The following is a 23,381-nucleotide window of genomic DNA, read 5'->3' on the forward strand; positions in this document are numbered from 1 at the left end:
ACTTTTGAGGCTTTGACCCTGTCATGTGACTTCAAAGTGTGTCATAAGGGGAAAGTTACCATACTGCACCTATTATCCAAGTTTGGTTACGATTGAAGTTCAAAAAAGTTACTGAAACTGTAACAGATGGACACATGGAAGGAAGCATGCATGAACATACAGAATTTGGATCGTTTTGTGTCATCACAATATTTGGTGAATACTGCCAGTTGTTTGGGAAAATAAAATCTTCCCTATAATAAGGTTGTTTTCAGGGCAGCTTGAAGTTTCAAAACAAACTCTTTTCATCGACGAGCCCTGTTCTACTTTTAGTGTTGAAGTGCTGCAGTACGTCCTGGTAACAGCTTCATGTTCAACTACAGATGAGCCTGATGAGGCTGACTCTTCAACAAGAATGTAAGTTCCAACTTCAGAGGAGCATTTAATGTATCTCAAAAGAGGAAAAAGCAAGGATATGTACGTAGGCCTATACACCGATGGTAGCTGTCTCTTCTCGTTGGGCTTCTAATCTAACGTTGGAATTGTGTTCAGTCAGGGGCTTGGTGGGAGCTGCAACTACTCTCTCTCTGCCTGAGTTGATGAGTGGTGTCATAGCTCCTCAAGGTCTCCAAACGATACTCAATGAATCCCGAGATCCTTGTCATACAGGTACTCCTGAAATATAAGAATGCATTGTAGGTCAAAGCTTTTTCTCGAGTGTCAACAAATTTCACTTTGGCACAGAGTTGACTATAACTGATGAAGATCTGATAGCAGTAGAAATACATGTAGTGGCATTCTTATGGAAGAAAACGAGAATAGGTTTATAATAAATGAACGGCGCAACTGGCATGTTGGAGCTTACGTTACATTACGTTACGTTGGAGTTTACGTACATCCAACCTAAGTCATGGAATCAGACCAATCTGCACACAAAATTTATTAGACATCTATGAACATGTACATCAAAGATTATCAAAAGCCCCCACATTGCCTGTATATTTGCCCAATGATTTAATTAAGACATAGATGCAATTAATTTCCCTGTAAAGGCCATTTTTTTTTTTTTTTTTTTTTTTTTGGGGGGGGGGGGGGGGGGGGGGGGGGGCTCATGACCATATCCTGAACAACTTTGGGTCCTTGCCCCCTAACTAAACAAGGATGATCAACTCCTAGTATGGTTGAATTCTGTCCACTATCTCTGGAGAAAAGTTGAAAATGTTCAAGTTTTTGCAAGCTAGATGAATAAGATACCATGTATGTCACTTAAGCTTTCTGCTAAAGAGGGCTAAAAAGTTGTAGATCACATAAACTTATGAGTATAAACTTACATATCCTTGTGCACCTTGTGTGGTGTCTCACAAAGTGGGGTACTGCATCGCAACTGCCTTGGCTTCAACGCGTCTTTTGTTCACTACTTGGGTATCTGAATTTAAAAAGGAAGCAAGAAGAATGTTAATCATATTCTACGAAGCAAATATATAACATCAAAAAATTGACCCTCATTTCAATCTTTTAAGGGGCTGAACTATTTTCATGTTTTTTTTTTCTTGGCATTAATTTCTATTGCTATTCAGTACCGCTGTTTCAAGTACATTTATTCATGTGCTTCTTACACCAAATATCAGTTAATACAAATGAAAATTTCATGCGGATGGGTTAAGTGTGGATGTGCACAGTTAGTAGAAAAATACAAGATGTGATTATCCATCGAACTTTATGGCAAATCAATTTCCATTTTTTTTATTCATCATTATTATAATTATATCATAAGTATTAGGACTATTATCATTTACATGTGGCCCAATGGGGCTACCAAGAAAATAAGTCAGCGCGGAGTCTTGTAGGTACACGCTGTTTATATGTTTTCATACAAGTATATCAGTCTTTACTTTTAAATATATAACCATTACTTCATTTACAACGTTATACTTACCGGTCCCTTCATTTTTTTTTTTTTTTTTTTTTTTTTTGGGGGGGGGGGGGCACATTTTAGACTGTTATTCTCTATATTTGAGAAGACAAAAACAAAAGTGAACAGGCAAATTAGATGGTGCTATATTGCATGGAAATGTATAGTACAAGACATGACAATGGGAAACTGGTTTTCCAGACCAGTATTCAAACAATTGAACTTACGCTGTACAGTTTTCTGCTTCCATTATCAACAAGAAATATGCTACGATGATCTGGATAAGCAGGTGTCTCCTTGGAGCAGTCAGAACTCCTTCCATCAGCTATTGAAGTATCTCCTCCCCCTTGGAGTGATGTGTGTGTTGAATTCCTGGGCAAATAAGTAAAATTTAAAGGTTTTACAATTTAAATCATACAAATTATGGCATGAGGATAATAGGTCCCTCCAGTTTACATTATAAACTTGAAGTGCAAAATCATTTAATATACATATTTGCCATAAGCAACGTTCAGCTCTACTTACACAACTCAAGACTGACCGTAACATGGTTTTTCACTTCTGTCGATACAGCAAGTACACATTTTTCTTAAATACGAGTACTAACCTCTCAAGGCTTTCATTTTCAGAGAGAAGGACAGCTCCAAAACTGCTCCATGAAGAATAATTAATACTTGAAAATCATTTCTTAAAACAAAACAAAACCAACAAAGCTTTCAGTCTCTTAATGTAGCCTCTTATGTAATTACTGAGACTCTAGAATGTAAAATAAATGTGAATCAATTTCAAACTAGTCTCCCTTCATTAAACATCGTGGAAAACAACAGAATAGCTTACAGCAGGGTTAGTGCAATGGAAGTCCATATCTCAGAGGCTCCTTCGCTGATGTTGGCCCGGTGTTTCCAGCATTCGTCAACCCTGCATTCAATGGCTAGTCGTTGGCCACATCTGTTACATGTACTTCTTCAATCTGGTGATCTGCACCCTCGTGGTGTGACAGAGACTGTACAGCTATCAATCTGTCTTCGTTCTCCAAATGATGACCCCTATACCGAGTTCCTTTAAATCACCATCACTCCCGAAGAACTGTCATGTTACGTCTTTTTATCTGGAGGAAAGCATGAAAACACAATGTTCAGAAATGGATTTAGAACTCATCTCCACAAGACAATATGCAGTTCCGTTTTGTCCACACAAATACTAAGTGTGCATCAATAGAAAAGCTAGAAATTACTTTTTAGCTACATCGATCAGCATATTTAGAAAGACCCAAAGATGATCTCTGCCAAATTTCAATGCCTAAGGTCACCTGTAACTTTCATAAAAAACAATGTTCAAATATAGTACCCGTTGTCGTCTGCTAAAAGGGGGATCGATCTCCATGATGTGTGAGCACGTTGATCTTCAGCTAGAAGTGTGATGTCACAGTGGACTAACACTTAACAGTGCATGCATCGTATTTCTTACTTAGATGATTGCCACACATGACGTGGGAGTGCAATAGCACTATGGTATTCTCCCAGCTGTGTGGATGCTCGAATGTGGTGGCAAATAAAAGTCCTTTTTACTACATAGGTCATCACAATTATATAAATCACCAAATTTCACCACTTTTTTTTTTGATTACCGTATCAATCGAGATCACCTTCTGGCAACACAGTGTCAGTGATTCGGCTGTCGACTCAATAGCAATGTAGAGTTTCTAGACGCTTCTAGTCTATTGCATTAACCCTATTTCAACTGGGCTATTGGAGACCAAGTTTTTACAGGGGGGGGGGGTCAATTTGACCCCCCCCCCCCCCCTTCAGATCTCGGCCGCCGATCGCGCGATCGCCGCAAAATTTTGCCTGAAAATAGAGCCGGATGTCAACTACAAGATTACACGGTCATACAATAGAAAAAATGTTGATTTTATATTTTTGAATAAATCAATTATGCAAATTTATGCATGAAATTATATTTTTACATATAACTCCAACAAAAAGACTGAGGGATTGCTAAATTTTTGTGTCAGAGTTCCTCAAGACACATCAAACAATTTTCTTTTAAAAAAATAGTGCAGTCAAAATCAGTTTCTTTTGTTTTTTTATTGTTTTGTTAATTTTTCATGTATTTTACTGTTTTTTTCGATCTTTTGTTTTCCATTGTTTGTTTTTTTTTCCAAAATTTGTTGCAGGCACTTTTTCAAGCTTATCTACATTAGAATTGATTTATTTCAATGGTTAAAAGTTGAAATAATCTAATTTATATCAATTAAACAAAAAAAAAACAAACAAACAAACCACAATTTGCATAGGATTTGCACAGAAATCATGAATTTGAGCTGTTTTCAGGTTGACATGCATATGCAAAACATTGCGTAACTTCAAAACGGTGTACCCGGACATCGCAAATTTGGTCTCAAAATATGCGGGAGACTTCAATGAAAAAAAGTCATGAAATGACGCGGCAAAATCTTTGCGCGTTGCGGAATCGTGGCGTGAAATGTCGAGAAGGGGGTCAATTTGACCCCCCCCCCCCCAGTTAAAATAGATTTAATTATAGCACAGCTTTATATACGTCGATCTCTAACCGTGGTCTAAACTCGACCAGACGTCTCCCTCTACATACTTTACAGTGATCATCTCTGTGTGCATGATGCTATGCTTGTAGTCCATGTAGAGTTCATACCACTGCACTGTAGGCCTAACGTAATAGGTCTATAATACCGCAATGAGAACCGGACCTAGGCCCTAGGATATATCTTATCCTGGAAAACCGTTCAATGTAGGCCCTAGATGTTTAACAGTGGTCTAGGTTATAGCTGCTTCTACTACGTTCTAGGGCTAAATCGTGATATCGGTCCCCTCTCATTCTGCGTGTGTGTCTCCACTAATGCGCAAAGTCTATGGAGGTTGAAAGAAGTCCCAAGCTATAGCGGTGAAGGGTGAGTGGGGACCTAACCGGAGTTCTAGACTACCTACTAGTAATACTAGTTGGGCCTAACCCGTTAGTAATAGTAGGCCTATTTCGTGTTAATGCTGTTCTAGTTGGAATAGAATAAATGAGTAGGGCCTACAATTAACGCCAACGGTTGTGAGACTTGTTTAGACTAACGGTTAGACTTTTACAGTTAGACTTAGAGTAAGCCCTACCTCGGTAGAGCCCCAACTTAAGTATACTTGGGTGACCCGCACCTCGTCATAGTTAATGTTTGCGCATATTTGAATCACATTTCGCCACTGAAATTCTTTGAAATCCAACTCACATACAGGAAAAATGCTGAAAATTCCAATGGAATCACAAGCTCACTGATCGATATCGAAAATTTGCAGCTATCGTCGTCAAACGCGAACGATGCGAAATAGCTGTGCGCTAAGGAAGGGGCCCGCAACTCGTCACCCGCGCTCCCATAGGCAAAGCACGTAAAAGACGTGTGCGGCTGACCGTGATGCTCCCATAGACATACACGTAAAAGATGCGTGCGGGGTGGTGATACTTATAACACGTAGGGTCCTATTCCGATTAAAATTTCCGATTTTCGCGAAAAACTGTTCGGTTTTCACCAAAATTTGCTTGGCCCTGCCAAGTTTCAAGCATACTGAACACAGTCCCGGGCATAAATTTTTGTTTAGTGCGCTTAAAACGATTTTAAGCGGGGTGACGGTATTCGGGCCCCTGACGAGGTGCGGGTACCTCGCTATACATGTAGACTAGACCGCGTGTCTAGTTCTATTAGTTTCTCTAAGATCTAACATTACACTGTTAGTAGTTAACGTTTATAGGCCTACGACTAACGTTCTGGAGAATTTAGACTCAGAGTTTAGTGTCCCAATATTTTCTGAAACGCATAATGTTAACGTTAGAACTTTTAGAACTCTATTCTATGTATTAGAAGATAGAGCTGATGATCGATGTATCATGAGAGGCATTTTTTCAACTTCGCTCTATAGGTACCTACAAAAGTACAAGTAGCCCCCTCACACAGTTACAATGTCAGATGTACAATGTCAATGACGGTTACGTTCGTCACTCATTTTTGTTAATTTTGGAAATCAGGTCTAGACTCTATTTTGTTTGAAAAATGCGTTTCTAACGTTAAAAAGTAAAAGACTAATTTATAGTCCGCGAATAGGCCGAGCCCCATCCCAACATGCACAAAGACTCAAAGTATTACTGTAGTATTAGATCCTAACGCCTAACAGTTGAGTTTCGGCCTCGGATTCTAGCTGTTACGTAGGTGTTTATGGTAAGGTACTAGGTAACTGCGACCAGCCCCATAGCTAACTGTGTACACTAACGTTACAAGGAGCGTCCCGGGCCCGGGGTTATTCGTAAGGTAACTTAGATGGTCGTTTACGGAGAGGTAGTAGCCCATAATACTGGAAAAACTCAACAAGTTATAATTAGATCGATCTATGGTTTGCTTACCTTCAAAAATGTGAATAATATCTCCGCCCCACTCCATTTGAAGACAGAAATTTTCTCACGTCCATTACATCCAGGCTCTGATTCTCACGATTGCACACGCACGTAAATCCTATGCATATAATACACGCACAGCACATCGTATACACATGCATACAGTAAGTCCACGCACAGGCGACAGACGCGTCGCTCAGGTAAACCTTCCCGCGCCCAAACCAGGGGAAATTGCGGCTGGTGATTGGCTTAAAGTAAACACATGACAGGGGAATTCTCAATTTCTATTGGCCTAACCAAATGCATTCAAATATGTATTCACTGGAATTCACCCTAGTTCTGCCAGCTTGACTTAGTAGTTCACGGTAGTTCCTTCAGTTTTACTAACATGCGCTGTTTTCGTAAGATCAACGAGTTTATGATAGTTTCTCCACTTCGACTAGCTTTACACTAGTTCCTCCACTTTGACTAATTCTTGGCGTATACACTGCAAACTAGTACAGCATACAATTTTATGCTAGTCAGACTTGATTGACTAGCTTTGGGTTAGTAAACCATGGCCTGATTTAATCCAGCAGAGCATTACTAGCTGCATTGCCGCATTTTACTATCATCATGTTCGTATAACAATTTTTACTAACCGTGCTCGACTAGTTTAATGCTAGTCAGGCCAGGAATTGACCCATTTAGGTTGTGTGTGAATGATTATAGACCCTAGTATAAGAAATATTTCCATGTTACCGTAGATTGGAACAATTAGTATGGTTTCTGATGGTCTTCAAGATTTCTGATTTTCCTACGATATCAGTCATCCTGAAGTAAAAGAGAGAGAGAAAAAAATTATATATCTGCGTGGTAAACAGCAGGTTTATAGGTAATTTACAAACGAACACGCAAATCACATTACTATTTTACTATATCAAATCCTCCTCAATAGTCTTAGAGGCAAGGTGTTAAAACAAGATTCGTGGCTCCGGATACTCGCAAACTGACTAATTTATAGAACACATACGATAATCCCTGTCAACCGACAGGGGCGTCACCAGCTTTTTTTCAAGGGGGGTGCGTTTTGACACTAAATTTTTACGAGATTTTTTGGACAGACATTTGGAATAAATAGGAAGCTCTCAATCCCTAGACTTTTACTGTTTTTTTAGGGAAACCAAGCGGGGAAAGGGCACCGGCGTAGCTAGGATTTCATCTGGGGGGGGGGGGGGGGGGGTGTTAGTATGCGAGGGAGCGAGCAAGGGTGGGGGGAGGGTGTGGAAGTGCCAGAGGGGGTTGTACCCCTATAAATGGATTATGGAATGACGATGTGAAACGACAAATTACTGGCAGCGATATCAGGAGAATGGCATAACAACTACATGCGAGCGAGGGGAGCGAGCGAGCTTGAAAATTTTGACATTTTACAGTCCAAAAACTGCCGTTTGTAGCCATATTTTTTTTGCTTTGTAAATTAAGGGGGGGGGGCGCACCGGGCGCAACTGGTGGCAATAATTGGCAGCAACATCAGGAGAATTGCATAATGATTGAATGCGAGCGAGCAAAGAGAGCGAGCTTGGAAATTTTGACATTTTACAGTCCCAAAACTGCCATTTGGAGCCATATTTTTTCGCTTTGGAAATAAAGGAGGGGTGGGGGCGCAACGGGCGCAACTGCCGGTAATTACTGGCAGCAACATCAAGAGAATTGCGTAACAATTAAATGCGAGCGAGCGAGCGAGCGAGCTTGAAAATTTTGACATTTTACAGTCCAAAAACTGCCGTTTGTAGCCATATTTTTTTTTGCTTTGTAAATTAAGGGGGGGGGGGCGCACCGGGCGCAACTGGTGGCAATATTGGCAGCAACATCAGGAGAATTGCATAATGATTGAATGCGAGCGAGCAAAGAGAGCGAGCTTGGAAATTTTGACATTTTACAGTCCCAAAACTGCCATTTGGAGCCATATTTTTTCGCTTTGGAAATAAAGGAGGGGTGGGGGCGCAACGGGCGCAACTGCCGGTAATTACTGGCAGCAACATCAGGAGAATTGCGTAACAATTAAATGCGAGCGAGCGAGCGAGCGAGCTTGAAAATTTTGACATTTTACAGTAAAAAACAAACAAACTGCCGTTTGTAGCTATGCCGTTTGTAGCTATATTTCTTCGCTTTAGAATTTAAGGGGGCGCATCGGGCGCAACTGCTGGCAAATACTGGCAGCAATATCAGGAGAGCATAATGATTACATTATGCTCTTTTACAGTCCAAAAACTGCCGTTCTTAGCCATATTTTTTCGCTTTGGAAATTAAGGGGGGAGGGGCACCAGGCGGAACTGCTGGCAATTACTGGCAGCAACATCAGGTGAATTACATAACAATTAAATGCGAGCGAACGGAGCGAGCGAGCTTGAAAATTTTGACGTTTTACAGTCCCCAAACTGCCGTTTGTAGCTATATTTTTTTCGCTTTGGAAATTGGGGGGGGGGGGGGGGCGCACCAGGCGCAACTGCCGGCAATTACTGGCAGCAGCTTCAGGAGAATGGCATTACGACTAAATGCGAGCGAGAGGAGCGAGCGAGCTTGAAAATTTTGACATTTTACTTTCCAAAAACTGCGGTTTGCAGCTATTTCATTTTATTTTTTCAATTTGGAAATTAAAGGGGGGGGGGGGGCGCCCGCGCCCGGTGCGCCCCTCCTCCTGGATCCGCCACTGGTAGTCAAGGGTGTGGGTTTATGTTCATGACTGGGGGAGGTATGACCAGCGATGTGGCGTCGAAGTGACCAAGCGGGTAAAGGATGTCCAAAATCTGCACTTTAGAGCACCCCCTAAACTAATTGTGCGTGTTTGTTTGTGTGTGTGTATTACATACATGGAAAAGTTAGGAATTAGCCCAGGTCAAGCCTTTTTATTGGCAATGCAAGACATTTTTATATAGTATGTAAAGCAACACTGCAAAATCAATGATCTAGCTTTGATATAACGAGCGTAAGGTACAAAGGTGTACATTCTACATCACATTGCGCAACATTGTAGCGACTCTTCGTTCGAATGTACTGAGTACACTGATGCGCACTACATCCTGCTTATATGCAGAATGCCAACCAGGAATCACAATCTTTTGTCGGGTCCGGGCTTTGTGAACAATGTTTCACACTTATTCCTATTTAATTATGGTTAAAAGAAATCATAGAAAAATATCTTATATCTGGATCACCCTTTCATTCAAAAGCAGTTTACTAACACTTGAACTACTATTTCGGTAAATCTTTTTTTTTTTTAACCAGCGGATTGGGAGGGGGGGCGCAACCCCCCCCCCCCCCCTCCGTAGTTACGCCACTGCTTTTGGGTGAGATAATTGGGCAGATTTCTTGAATTCTAACAAAAAAGCAAGAAAATCTTTTCATCGCGGGAATTATGATTATGTGGGATGGGGCAAATGGTGCGCTTGCCTTCCAATATTTTTATGGGGGCAACGTTTTTGATTTCTTTCAAAAGCAAGAAAATCTTCTCATTTCGGGAATTATTGATTATGGGGGGGGGGGGGCAAAACTAAAATATGCTTGCCCCTTCATTTTTTTTTTTCCATTTTTTTTTTTTATGAGGCTAAGGCTCGCTCTTGGGCTGGCAATATGGATTGGTCAGAAGTAACGTACATAGACCCTACATTTATACTTGTAAGTAGCACACGTACATGCAAACGTGTATAAGTGCTCCGTATATCGTACGGATGTACAGTACGGTCGATAAATAGTAAACACTGTAGAATACTAATAGATATGTATAAAATCAATGCTGCCAGAACCAGGGGTGCGAATTGTTTTTGCCGACGATTGTGTGTGTGTGTGTGTGTGTGTGTGTGTGTGTGTGTGTGTCCCTGGTGCAGACTGATTTTTTTTTTTTTTTTTTTTTTAGGATCTGAAGGGGGGTGCGTTCGCACCCAACGCACCCCCCCTGGTGACGCCCATGACCGATGATTCAAGATGACACTCCTTCACTGTAAAATGTACCCAAAGGGGACATTGAGTACACAATCAAATAAGAAAACTGTAGTAGTTTATCGAATTAAAATATAGAATTTAAAAAAAAATAGTGGATCTTATAGTTATAGCGTTAAATTCTGAAAGGGAGATCGTTGATCGTAACCGTGGGTGAGGTTTTGATGTCATCACACCACAACTCTCCCATTGATAAGGCCTGTCCATAATAATTATACTATCCGTGGAGCCATTGCTTTGGGTGGTTAATCAAGCACTGCATCTATAGTCAGATTGCTCAGAATATAGGCCCTATGTATAGCAGGAGTCAAACATGTTTTGTTTTGCACAACTAGAATGATAAAATCAGAAAATTAAAAAGAGACTCCATCCCTAAGCATCTCTTAAAACTGCGGATGGATATTCACCTGCCAGGACCCCCAGCAGGGAAACAGGAGATTTTGATCACCCGAATATTATGTTCACAAAAATGAGCAAGCTCAATACGAGCGCGAAGCACGACGCCCCATACCGGTGCTGTTCGTTATTCCGAAGGTTCGTTAATTCGAAACACACAAATTCCTTATACCTAGAGGTTCGTTAATCCGAAAATGAAATAGGGTTCTCTATTCCGAAGGCTCGTTTATCCGAAAATAAAATAGGGTTCGTTATCCCGAAGGTTCGTTAATCCGAATTTGAAATAGGGTTCATTATTCCGAAGGTTCGTTGATCCGAAAATGAAATAGGGTCCGTAACGAACCTTCGGAATAACGAGCCTTGTTTCATTTTCGGATTAACGATCCTTCGGAATAACAAACCTTATCACATTTTCGGATTAACTAACCTTCGAAATAACGAACCTTCGGACTAAAGAACCTTTCGGAATAACGAACCTTCGGACTAAAACCTTTCGGAATAACGAACCTTCGTATACTAAAGAACCTTCGGAATAACGAACTGTAACCTATTGCGCCATGCATGCAGGGCCCGGTGGGGGCCTTTCACAAGGGTTATAACATGATTATTAAGCTCTCTGATCATAAAAATTAGCCTTATTGTTGAACATTATATCGTGACAACTTTTAGAAGTTGGGCAGGACTCTGCATGGAGAGCTTAAAGGGAGACACAAAGCTGTGTGTGAGAGAGAGAGAAACATTGTGATAATGAAATCATTAATTGCTTCAAAGCGGGAGAATTTGAGTCTCTGAATGCATGGACCTAATATACGTACATTGACTGTTCACGGCAGTCTTTCTTTGATGTAATAACGTCACCGACACCTGATTATGTGCATCTTAATGAGTACATTCAGGTGTCTGGACACTAACGATTGTGTGATCATGTATCGTCACTAACAAAAGGATCGTTTCCCTCATTCAGTCTTGTTTCGCTGATGTGCCTTTTTCAGACGGAAATGTCTTTGAATAAATACAGATGATGAGGAGCAGCAAACCTGAGATCATAACAAATTTTGTGCCAAAAGATGGGTTATTGCTGATTCGCACATTTTCGCACACGCATAAGACCTTGCCTAATGGCAAGATATATTGTTCTCTACCATTCAATACCGTCCCTTTTTGCTCTGGAATAAGCTGGAGAAAAGTGAAATTTCAGATCACAATTATGACAATCATTCTGCCAAAATATTAGCTTTCTTTTAAAAACCGCCTGCTTCTCCGAAGCGAAATTGTTTGAGGTATGATTTCCTAACATACACCACAACTGCCCATTCACGTTACTTGATTTTTGTGAGGAAAATTTCCTTCTGCGCATATAGTTTAGATTTCTCGAATCTCCGTCTTGTTCTTCTCCGGGCTTGCTGGCGGTGACGATGTATATTATCATTGGATCAAAGCAGTGAAGCATGCTAAAAATGTCTTTGTGGCGCTTTTGAGATGTGCGGGTGCATGATACGATACGATGAATGTCCATGTGTATTAGGTCCATGCTGAATGACAGGAATGTTTGTAGGGGCCCATCTTGCTGCGGCTCAAAATGGATAGTAGGTCCTATCACTCTTCGGTGATGTGCTCTTCCCACTTCCCTAGTCGGGGTTGAAGTAAAAAAATCAACAACAAAATGATTCAATGGATTACTTTAGTTTGATGTGTCATGTTTACTGCTATGCTAGTGCATGAATCAGTATTTTTATAGGAATATGATGACCCCCCCCCCCCGTTATATGACTGAATATTAGGGCCTAAAAGGGTACCTATAATAGGCATTAACATAAAAAAGAACAAAAACAAAACGAAAAACAGTATTCAAACCAAACAGGTAAATTAACGGAATGATTTTGAATCTACAGTGTGTCTCTAAGAAAAGTAAACCCAACTTCAACAGCAAATTTTCAGAAAACTATAAAATATTTGCACATTATTTTTTCATGGTTAGATAGTTCAATAAGTCCTCTATCCAATGATACCACATAGGCTATGTAACTCTCATGCATGACTGAGCATGATTCAACTTAGTGAATGGGTGTGAAATCACCACTGTGGCAAGTTATTTCTTGCTATTGTCATGCTTTCAGGGCATATTTGAAGTTAAATTTTTGTCACCAAAGGTTGTTCCTGACACAGGCACACTTCACATGCTTTCCAAACATGGTACAGTTGACAATTGAGCAGAGAGTATTCCTGGTAACTCGATACCAGGAAACAAGAAGTTTCGTGGAAGTTCAAGAGGCTTTTCGGATGCAGTTCCCCGACAGGCAGCCTCCAACACAAAGAGCCATTTATCTGGTACAATGTGAGAAAGTATGCTGATCACGGAACTTGATGATTTCACACCCATTTACTAAGTTGAATCATGCTCAGTCATGCATGAGAGTTACATAACCTACGTGGTATCATTGGACAGAGGACTTATTGGACTATCTAACCATGAAAACATAATGTGGAAATATTTTATAGTTTTCTGAAAATTTGCCATTGAAGTTGGGTTTACTTTTTTTAGAGACACACTGTATAGTAGAGGCCTATGAATAAAGGTCATGGCCTATCATAAGTTTAATATATTGATTGCACCGTGAAGAAACATTAATTGCTATACTTTCCCATAAATCAGCATATATATGGGAACTCTTCTAAAAAATACATGGTGATTTAGTGAAAAGGTGAAGTATTGGTAGTTCACATCAGTGAACAGATTTATTCAAGAGATTTTTTTCCCAACTCCATTGCGGGCGGCGTGTTTTTTTTAGACGGCACAGATTGGGGAAACTAAAAATCTATCGGGGACCCTATCCCTAAACCTAACCCTAATCCTAATCCTAACCCTAACCATCAAACCCTAACCCTAACCCTAACCCTAACCCTAACCCCAACCCTAACCCTAACCCTAACCATAACCATAACCAAAAACCCTAACCCAACGTTTTTCCCATAGGTTTAACACGCGCCATGCCCCAATCTGTGCCGTCTTTAAAAAAAACGCTTGCGGGCGGCGTCTCCAAGGCCGCGGAGGGCGTATTTTGTGGAATTTTGTGGAGGCAAACTGGACTATCTGGTCCAACAACAACAACAAGCGATCTATCTCGAGCTTACGGATCGTATGTATGTGAGCATTATATTGCGCAATTGCCAGCAATCATGTGTGCACGCCAGACAGTGACACCATACTACACGCACACACAGTCGACGAAAATGCCATCACTGACTAAATATAAACCTAACATTTACTACTACTGTACTAGTATTATAAAGACAGTGTCTAGAGACGGGCAGAAGCAGAAGATCAAGAAGAAAAGCGTGGATCGACGGACGTTAAACGTCCAGTCTCAGAATTTGATAAGGCAGTCCAACGAAGCCTACGAATTCATTGACTGATTGTCAAGCTTGGCACGTTGGGTAAGTGGAAGAGTTGACCGAAAGATCGGTCTGTATCTGTCCGTCGGGGAATGTTCCGCGGAGACTGCGTCTGGCTTCACGGATCCCCTCCGTATACAGACCGAAGTCAATGATTGCGGCTCCTGTGTGGAGCAGTCGCGCACAGATCAAACGTTACGATAAACCAAATTTCAGACAGCTTTTTTACATTCAAACAAGTATGACATGACATGACACATTATGCAGCAATATTTGGGATAAATTTCTCACATTGTGCAATCGAAATACTCACATAACCTCGGTTATAATGCAGAAATTTTATCGATATCGCAACATCGCCGTTCGCGAGCAGTAAGTCGCCATTTTGAATCTGTAACAATTGCTAAGCCAATCACATGCGAGGTACTTGTTTTAGTAAAACAAATACGTAGAAACTACCTCGCATGTGATTGGCTAATAGATTCATAGTGTATGTTTCTGCAGTTTGAATGTGACGACGCGACAGGCTGTGTTTTACGTTGAAAATTCTCCTAAAATGTTGGATTATTCATTAATCTGGTGAGTGTAACGTATTCTTAAAAAAATAATTTCACCATACAAGCTTAAATTTGCCGACCTAGGGCCGTGAATTAGACGCAATCGAGAAGGGTGAGGTACCTCACCCAATTTTCCATAGAGACAGTGGTTAAGAACATCCACACAGCAATGGGTACTGCAACCTTCCGTCTGTCTACGGAGGACAGCGTTAATGGCAAAATATAAAAGAGTCCTCCGGACAGACGGATCTTTCTGTCTAGTGGAAGAGTAACCCCCGACCCTTGTACACAGACGTCACAATTATACTGTGGGAGCGTTGGGGCTGGTCGCAGTTAGTGGAAGAGTATTAACGTTAAAGTCGTTACTGCATAATTTAATTTAATTTATGTAGACTACGAGAATTTCTACTAGTAAAACTAGTGGTAATATCGTACATTGCATTATCTTCCTTGAAATGATAATTGCTCCAAACACATGTATCAAGTAAGTAGTCTGGTTTAACACTCCAGATTTAGTATGGAAAAGAGAATTATGGCACAGCATCATGGTTGCCTCTTGTAGTAAAGTCTTATTCTTATGGGCTCGATCTCATTGATATTCATCTGTCTCATGTGTACCGTACAGTAGTCTCTGCGTAATTGGGTAGTGTCATGCATAGATGGAAAATTCGTCGATGCTGAGGAGTTTTAAAACATTTTTTTTTTTTTAAACATTATAGAGTCTACGTTTCCGTTTCTCCGGAGGAGACAGATGGAATTGGAAGCCTGTCATAGACAACACTGTGGGGAATGCTTAGTTAACCAATAATGGATACCATCATCCTCTTTGATAACATCTAATTTACAGTCCTAGTGCTCTATGACGTAGTTGTTCGCAGTTTACATTTGAATAGTGCTAAAATCAACAGTCTGTAGGAAACTGTGGTGCACTTACATCACCTGAACCATCAAAGATTTGGGTGGAATTTTCATGGAAAAAGACACAGCTTTCAGCTTTCCAACTAGTAATGACATACTAATACTAGCACAGTGATAACTGATCACCAGTGTCAGTGAATGCATGTGTTAGCCAATCACTTTGGTTTCCGTGCTAGAGCATCCCGGCCCCATGAACAGAATACAGTATCAATCATGTATGAGATCCTTCAGTCTGTGTAGCCAGGAGAGGGATTCCATGAAGCCAGAGGTAGTCTCTGCAGAACATATCCCCAAATATAAATAGAGACTGATCTTTCAGTCTATGTTGCTATATGTTGTGCAATGCTTTTCTCACCAAATTAATCTGCGAATGCTGCTAGCGATATACCTGAGTAACCAGAGCTTCATTCAAGTTACTGATACTAAAGCCTATTCCTGCACCCTTCTGTATCTTACACAGCACAGCTTTAATATATGTCACTATGTCAGTATCTGGCCACACAGCTTGTCTGTCCGAAACTCATGAAGACTATAAAAGTCACACAATAGTGTTGACAGGAACCCAAATTTCCCATATATGCAAAAGTTGGTGTCTGCAGTGTAAGTTTGAAGATCTGCATGTAGCCCCAACATGGCCTTGTGTAAACCAAGCTCTTGTCCAGTCCCAGGCATGCACTACGGTACTAATTAGCAAACATGCATCATGTGCAGCTAGGCTCATATGCTCCTGTACAATTTCTGCTGTTCTTGTACACCATAGGTTTAATGGAGATCATGAATTTATTTTGCCATGAATGACATATATTAGAATCTTAGTGGAGCTAGCTTATCCTTCTATTTTTTAAAAATCCTTCTGTATTTATGGCATTGTCACAGTAGCATGTCGGCCGTAGCAATGTTCAGGTTTCGAGGAAAGCATAGTGGATGGTACCGTACTTTATTTGTCATTACAGGTTCAAATCTATGCAGAATTCAATGCATGAAACTACAAGTAAGCAATTTGACAAATGTAAAGTGTAATTCACAAACTTGACAAAGTGATCTTTACCGTCTGCCATCTCTGATCTAATGTGTCTAGGCAAGAGAATGGAGGGTCCTGAATGCAACAAAACCTTGTCAGAAGAAGTGAATGGTGAGCTGGAAGCTCTGGAGGCTATATACCCTGGGGAAGGAGAGTTCAGCATAGTCAGGGGACCAAACCTTGATGAAGATCTTAGATCTAACTATGTCTGTCAGGTGACAATCAGACCTGCTGACATAGTTCTTGGATTATCCTTTGCATTACCAGGTAGGTCATCATTCACCAGCTGTACAGAATTGATAGAATTGAAAAAGCTGTGACATGTCATGTAGTTGACACTGTTCTCAGGCTTTGAAGAGATATTGTAGTTCTCATAGTACTGGTAGTGAAATTGGTCAAAATGTTGAGGAAAAGGCATTTGTTATTAAATCAGTGTCTTTCAGATTGTTCATTGGTGTACCTAACATAAATACAGGGAAAACTTTATATTACAAGGTCACTGGGACTGTAGATTTTACCTTGTTAAAGCCGGTACCTTGTAAACATAAGATGGCCAGCTAAAAACAGTAATGGTGGTAGCAGGCTACAATGCGTGTATTTTGTGCATAATATATTGTTAATGTTTGAATACCAATGATATGGGGTAAAATATGTATCAAAATTTGAACATAATTCAGGAGTGCATGTAGTGCAAAAGCCATATGCTGAGGGAGCATGTGTGTCTTGCCTGTGTCCTGTAGGCTTACATAGTACATGTGGCCTGTATTATAGTAAATACTGTATGATGGCCCCGAAAATGCTGTGGTAGTATGTGATAAGATATATTCTGGAAGTCAAATCAGGTTTTGGTGGAAGGATTGTCTGTTAGTGTGCTGTCTATCTGCAATTCTTGAGTGGGAGTGCAGATCAGACCTGGAAATATCATCTTGTTATATCCAAACAAAAAGGTTGTATTTTCCTTTGTTATCATAATTATTCAATGCTTGCTTTGACAGCCATGATTTTGCTGTGCAGTCAAATGATTTTTGAATGACATTAGCTGCAAATAATGAATTCGCCCTTATAAGTCATTAGTTTCAAATATCTTCAGTTTTGGAGCAATTTGGAACAATGTGTATCATTACTCTGCTGTGTCATACAGAATATAGGTCATTATTGTCCCATGTAGAAAAAGATGGCCTACATGTGTATAAACAAATATTGTAATGTACATATAGCTTACTTGATTAGTTATCACGCCAAGTCACCCCAACAATTTTTCAAGACTTTCTGTAGACATGAATGCATGTGTAGGAAGACCATTGCTTAGTCTCACATATCCTGTACCCACACAGCATCGTACCCAGAGATCTGTCCTCGGATTGAATTGGTGGCAGTCCCGGACTCCCTTCCACAGACAGTTGTGGCTGAGCTCCTGGTCCACCTGTACCAGGTGGCCAAGCAGAGTATGGGTATGCCTCTTCTCTTTGGTCTGGTAGAAGCAGCTAAAGACTGGCTCCAGGATCTTCAGGAAGAAGTACCAGGTAAGGCTGCAAAACCACTCATAAATGACATGTTTCTATCATAAGGGTATCAGGGGAGATGTAGTATTTGGTGGCTTTGTTTCAGGGGTGCTGATCTTGCTGAAGACAAATTCAAGGTATGCTGTGGAAATGCATTTTATCAGCCCGATTGACTGAAAAAAAGAAGAAGAAGAAGAAGAAGAGAAACCGTGTGTAAGAGGGTGACAAAGCTGTACCTGGCCACATCAAACAAGATTGTCTGCATTGTTTGGATAAGAGTCTGGAGTTGATGTGTCAAAGGTCAAGGGTCCTTCCGATTAAAGGTAAAAAGGTAGTCACAGGTCAATTTTAGGTTTTGATCAGTACAGTACAGATTGATCAACACATTCTGACGCATTGTGTGATCTAGCTGATATGATGAGTACTTGGTATAAAGCACTACATCAGAAGAAAAGGAGTGATATGTATATCCAACAACAGCAATACTGTACAGTGATATACAGAATTCTAAAGTTTCTTACATTTTCAAATATTTCATTTGTTGCAACAACAATATACAAATTGGTGGTGGTAATGATGTTATTACCACACAGCTCTTCCACTGATTTATCCACAAAGAAAAAAAAAAATCATATTCATGGTTTTAAAATTAGCAACAATCCTATTGCTCCAAATGTGATAATTGCTTAATTATGACTAATTACTGCTACAAGAAACACACACACACACACACACACACACACACACTTACTTTTTCCCCTTGATCCTTATTGATTTCATTCTCAAACCATACATGAATAAAAAATCTTCATCATGGACACAGAGTAGAGATTTGTGTGTGGGTAAATGTGAAACTTGATAGGCTGTAGCATCACCTCTTCTCATGAGTGTATGTGGTTGCTACATTTTGTCTCTATTTCTTGACATATGACACTTAAAATTCCACAAGTTTCTAGTAGTTTCAATTTTCATGAAACTTGTTTGAGAGATGGATACCAAATGCTTTTTCTTTGCACATCAAAGGCATGAATTTACCTTGAACAAACAAGATACAATCTCTGTAAATCTTCAAAATATCATCACTTTGCTTGTTTGATAATGATATGGGGACTATAGTTTTGTCTATCTTATACACCATAACTTGACACTTGCACAATTTCTCCCCATCTATTTCTAGTAACACAGCCAGAAGCAAGTGCTACAAGTAATCCAGTGTGTGAAGCAGCTGCAGAGGATAGACCAAAGAAGACTGGAAAAAAGAGTGGCAGAGCTAAGCAATCTGCAGATGATGGAGATAAGTCTGGACGGCAGACTAAGAAGCCACCCATGAAGACAGCGTCTGATGTCATCTCACGCATTCAGTGGGACAAGCAGTTGAACCCAGAGCACTTTGTGGTGGGCTACCTTGACCGCTTCATAGGTGTTATAGAGCAGCCATTCTCCATGTTTTCTTGGGAGGACATTGCATCAGTGGATTACCATACTCTTGCAATTCCACGCCACCGTATCCAGTACTTTAAGTATAAGGATGAGGTGGTTTGGGACAAAACAAAGCGACTTGACAATGTTTTTGGGTCACTAGGGAGTTCCGTTACCATTGTGGATGTTGTAGAAAGGTTTGCCAAGGAGAACTCTTCTGAGGAGGAAGGGGATGAGAAGGACACTGATGACATGTTTGACTTGGAAATTCAAAATGATAATGATGGAGATGATAGCATGACGAGAACTGACAAAATTGATGCCAATGTTCATAGGAGGCATCCAAAGAAGCGTGTGAACAAGTCTCGACCCAACTACTTCATAGCCATGCACATAACAGATGAGGACATTATTAGTAAAGTGAAGGATGTTCAGAAACACATGAGTGGCATGGATCCACTTTTGTCTTCATATCTGATGTCTCCAGCTCACCTGCATATCACACTGTGCACTTTGCAGCTGGCCACAGAAGCCCAAGTCAGCACTGCCCTTTCAGTCCTAAAATCTATCCAGCATGAGCTGGCGTCAATTCTTCTTCCTATCACCATGCTGCGGTTTGAGGGATTAGCTGCATTTCATGAGCGCATCATTTACAGTCCACCTCAAGCAGACGCAGCCCTTGAAAAAATGACAAGATTTTTAAGGAAATCACTGCAGTCAGCAGGTCTCAGCCTAGCTGGAACACGTGAGGAGTTTGTGCCACATCTCACCCTCTTAAAAATGCCCAGAGAAGAGGCAAGTGGTCACCCAGTTTTTTCCTCTGACCTCAACAGGGAATTGCCTGATCTTTACTTTGGTATGCAGGCTGTCGATGCCATCCACCTCTGCTCCATGGTAGACAAGCCCCCACCTGACAGGTTCTACCACTCTATTGCTAGAGTTGATTTGATGGAATGAAGACAGACCATATTGCAACATTCATTGCTCCATTCATGATGTATAGAAAGGACTAAAGAAATGGGTCAGGAAAAGCAAACTGTGTGAGATTGTACATGTTGCAAGAAAGTCATATCCACTTCATTTTCAGTTAACAGCCTCTCATAGTCTGTTGTATGATGGCATGCTGATGTCATGATGACCAAGAAACTGAAGTCTTGCATTAGACCATTTGTTTTAACTCTTTAACTTTAAAAAAAGAAAAGAAAAGAAAACACACACAAAAAGTACCAGTAGTCAGATAAGATCTTGTCAGATGATACTCCATTCTTGGTCCAAGTGGTTATGACCCTTGCAAGCTTGATTGTACAGTTGTATGGTTTTCATCACACATCTAGGCCTCTTGTCATGGTCTTTTTTCCTTCATTACTAACCTCCCACAGTGAGAAAGACTGTTCCTCGCCAGCCATTGAATAGAGCGTACTATATGAACAGTCATACATGGCAGGAGGGAAAGAGAGGAAGAGAACTGAAGCATGAGAGAAAATTGTGTATTTTTGATAGAGATATATGCCTTGGAATCATGTGTAACAAATACTTTGTTCATGTATGCAGACAATCTTGACCTTTTTTGGTGATGTATCTGTAATTGTGGAGTATACAATGTACATTACAGTACTCTCTGCTTTGAAAAACAGTTCCTGATGCATGTTATATTTACCAGATAATCAGGTAAGCATTCCAGATAAACAGGTAGGAATTTTCCAGATTAACCTGATCTATTTCCATAGCTTTCTGCAGAAAGCCTTTAGAATTTGTGTAAATATAAATTTTGAAGAAACTATTTTATAGAAAGCTTGTATTGACTTTTTAACATACCTTGGTACATTGTATTAAATATGCAGTGTATGATCAATTTGCCTTACATATACACATTGTATCACTGGTACAAGTAGTCGCATTATGGCATGTATGAACCGCACCAGCACCACACACACACAGTGGCACACTTATCACACATGTGCCTGTGAGCTATGGCTAGCTCTCAGGGAAAAATGGAAAATAAACTTGAATTGAAAGCAAATTTACGTTCGCCATATATGAAACTCACAGGGACACAGCAGAATTCGTTGTACAGCATTTGCTGTAAGTGACATACCGTGCAGTGTGTCTGATGCAGAGAGGTGTGTGATTAGTATGTGGTACCTGTGTTGTGAATGAATTAACAGGTTTTCTGGTTAATTGAGTACTCCACTTAATCAGGTCAGAAATGCTCTACCAGACACTACCCAATTAAGTGGAGACTACTGTACTAAGTATGTTTATCTACATAATTTTGTACAGTTTGTAATATATTTCTACGGTACTGTGACTTATGTCTTTTATCTGTGCCTTGTTTCTCCTGCTTATTCCAGGTGACAGTCTAGGCATTGCATGTCACATTGTTTACTATGTAACAATGGATGTTGAACAAAAAAATAATACTAGGTGTAACACTGCACAATTTTAGATAAACTATTCCTTGCAAATTAAACGTGTGACATGGATAATGATGAGTAAAAACCAGGAATAAAGTTTGTAGCAGTGAAATCCTTGTGGGCACAGCTTTTTGCAATCAGTTCTGCATGTGTGACATACAATATGAGAAACACAAAGCAACTTTTCAACAAATATAATAACCAATGACTTCTTCTGGAATGGCACACTAGACACTGACCTACATGTATAAAGAGTTTCATCTGTTTCAGTCAGGATTTTATATAAAACAAAAACTATCCTTAGCCTACATATTTTTATGTCTTTCACAAGTATTGCTGCAGTCTAAAGAGTCTTTCAACCTTATTGCAGTGTGTTTAACACTAGTAGTACTAGAGTGGCTCTGTGTGAACTCAGGGAACTCTTGATCACCAATACAGTAGTGTAATCATTAAAAAAAAAGAAAGAAGAAGTCATATGGTGTATTCATATCATAAACTGCTGAGGTTGCTTTTTGAAGAATATATCCCACTGTATTTATTTATTTTTCTTTTTTTTTTTTTAATTTTAGGGAGCGATAATTGAGTGAATGAAATTGGATAATTATTGAAGTTTGTGTACTGTTTCTATCACGGCATCATCAAACATGGCATATCACATGGGGGATACAATGCATTGGCTTTCATACATATTTCTTTATTTTTCTCAAATTTCCTTATATTTGTGGATATATGATTCCACCATTGCAATAAAAAGGATTGACCTCCTTCAGATGAATTTTCTCTGAACCCAATGGCTGTACTCATTCATTTCCTTGTTTCTCGTGTGTACCTGTATTATATATCACTGAGACCATCGTGATGCGTTACTCTTCCAGGAATTCGCTCATGCTAAAAGTAAGGTACCATAATGCAAGATTGCTGACGAGAGCATTCCACGAAGGGTTCACTCTAGCAAGGCAAACGGCCAAGCGATGTCTCACCCACATATTGCAGTTGTGATTACAGTGTTTTCAAATGTAAGTTCATTGACCTGTTGTCCTTTGACCTTGTCTGACTTCACCAATATTCAAACTTGAACAACATCTATAGGTGGTGTACCGTACCTGTGGTGTAAGTGTTACTGCCATGGCTCAGAGCTGTGGAAAGTTACCAAGAGCACACAATACGTATATAGTGCTTATCAGGGGCCCATTGCATAAAAGTTACTATTATGGTAACTTTGCCATTCAATGGTAACTTCCATGGAATTCTTGATTTTGATTGGCTGTTGAGTATTGTTGTCATGATAGTTACCATTGGATGTCAAAGTTACCATAATTGTAACTTTTATGCAACAGGCCCCTGGAAAGTTCATTTTACATTTTGACTTTTGATTTTGTCAGAATTCACTAATATTTGAACTTGACTGGCATCTTTTGGTGATGTATGTACCTGTGGTGTAAATTTGGTGGTCATAGCTCAAAGCTATGGATAGTTATTGAGAATACCAAT

The 23,381-nt window shown here is 40.1% G+C and overlaps 1 protein-coding gene and 1 long non-coding RNA gene across 2 annotated transcripts; one reads left to right on the forward strand and one right to left on the reverse strand.

Moving 5' to 3' along the window:
- Window positions 1-1,391: 1,391 nt before the first annotated feature.
- LOC139742612 (uncharacterized) lies at window positions 1,392-3,620 on the reverse strand. The gene is made up of 3 exons (XR_011711712.1): window positions 2,729-3,620; window positions 2,119-2,263; window positions 1,392-1,405 (listed from the first exon to the last, which is right to left on the reverse strand). It is a non-coding gene; the product is annotated as an uncharacterized lncRNA (long non-coding RNA).
- A 10,278-nt stretch (window positions 3,621-13,898) lies between these two features.
- Window positions 13,899-21,067, forward strand: LOC139742626 (leukocyte receptor cluster member 9-like). Its single transcript, XM_071653151.1, has 4 exons — window positions 13,899-14,101; window positions 16,613-16,822; window positions 17,890-18,078; window positions 19,235-21,067. Exons 2-4 carry the CDS (start codon window positions 16,621-16,623, stop codon window positions 20,431-20,433), a joined length of 1,590 nt encoding a protein of 529 aa, XP_071509252.1. The 5' UTR covers window positions 13,899-14,101; window positions 16,613-16,620; the 3' UTR covers window positions 20,434-21,067.
- Window positions 21,068-23,381: the final 2,314 nt, after the last annotated feature.

The sequence above is a fragment of the Diadema antillarum genome, unplaced genomic scaffold, assembly GCF_040938485.1.
Source record: "Diadema antillarum isolate AM-2024a unplaced genomic scaffold, OU_Dant_1.0 seq00001009_RagTag, whole genome shotgun sequence".
Taxonomy (NCBI): Eukaryota; Metazoa; Echinodermata; class Echinoidea; order Diadematoida; family Diadematidae; genus Diadema; species Diadema antillarum.

Excerpts from the sequence above, each read along its gene's own strand:
- LOC139742626 (XM_071653151.1), top strand. The coding sequence starts at position 16,621 with ATGGAGGGTCCTGAATGCAACAAAACCTTGTCAGAAGAAGTGAATGGT. Across the intron at positions 16,823-17,889 it reads ATTATCCTTTGCATTACCAG|CATCGTACCCAGAGATCTGT; the intron begins GTAGGTCATCAT and ends GTACCCACACAG. Across the intron at positions 18,079-19,234 it reads TCTTCAGGAAGAAGTACCAG|TAACACAGCCAGAAGCAAGT; the intron begins GTAAGGCTGCAA and ends ATCTATTTCTAG.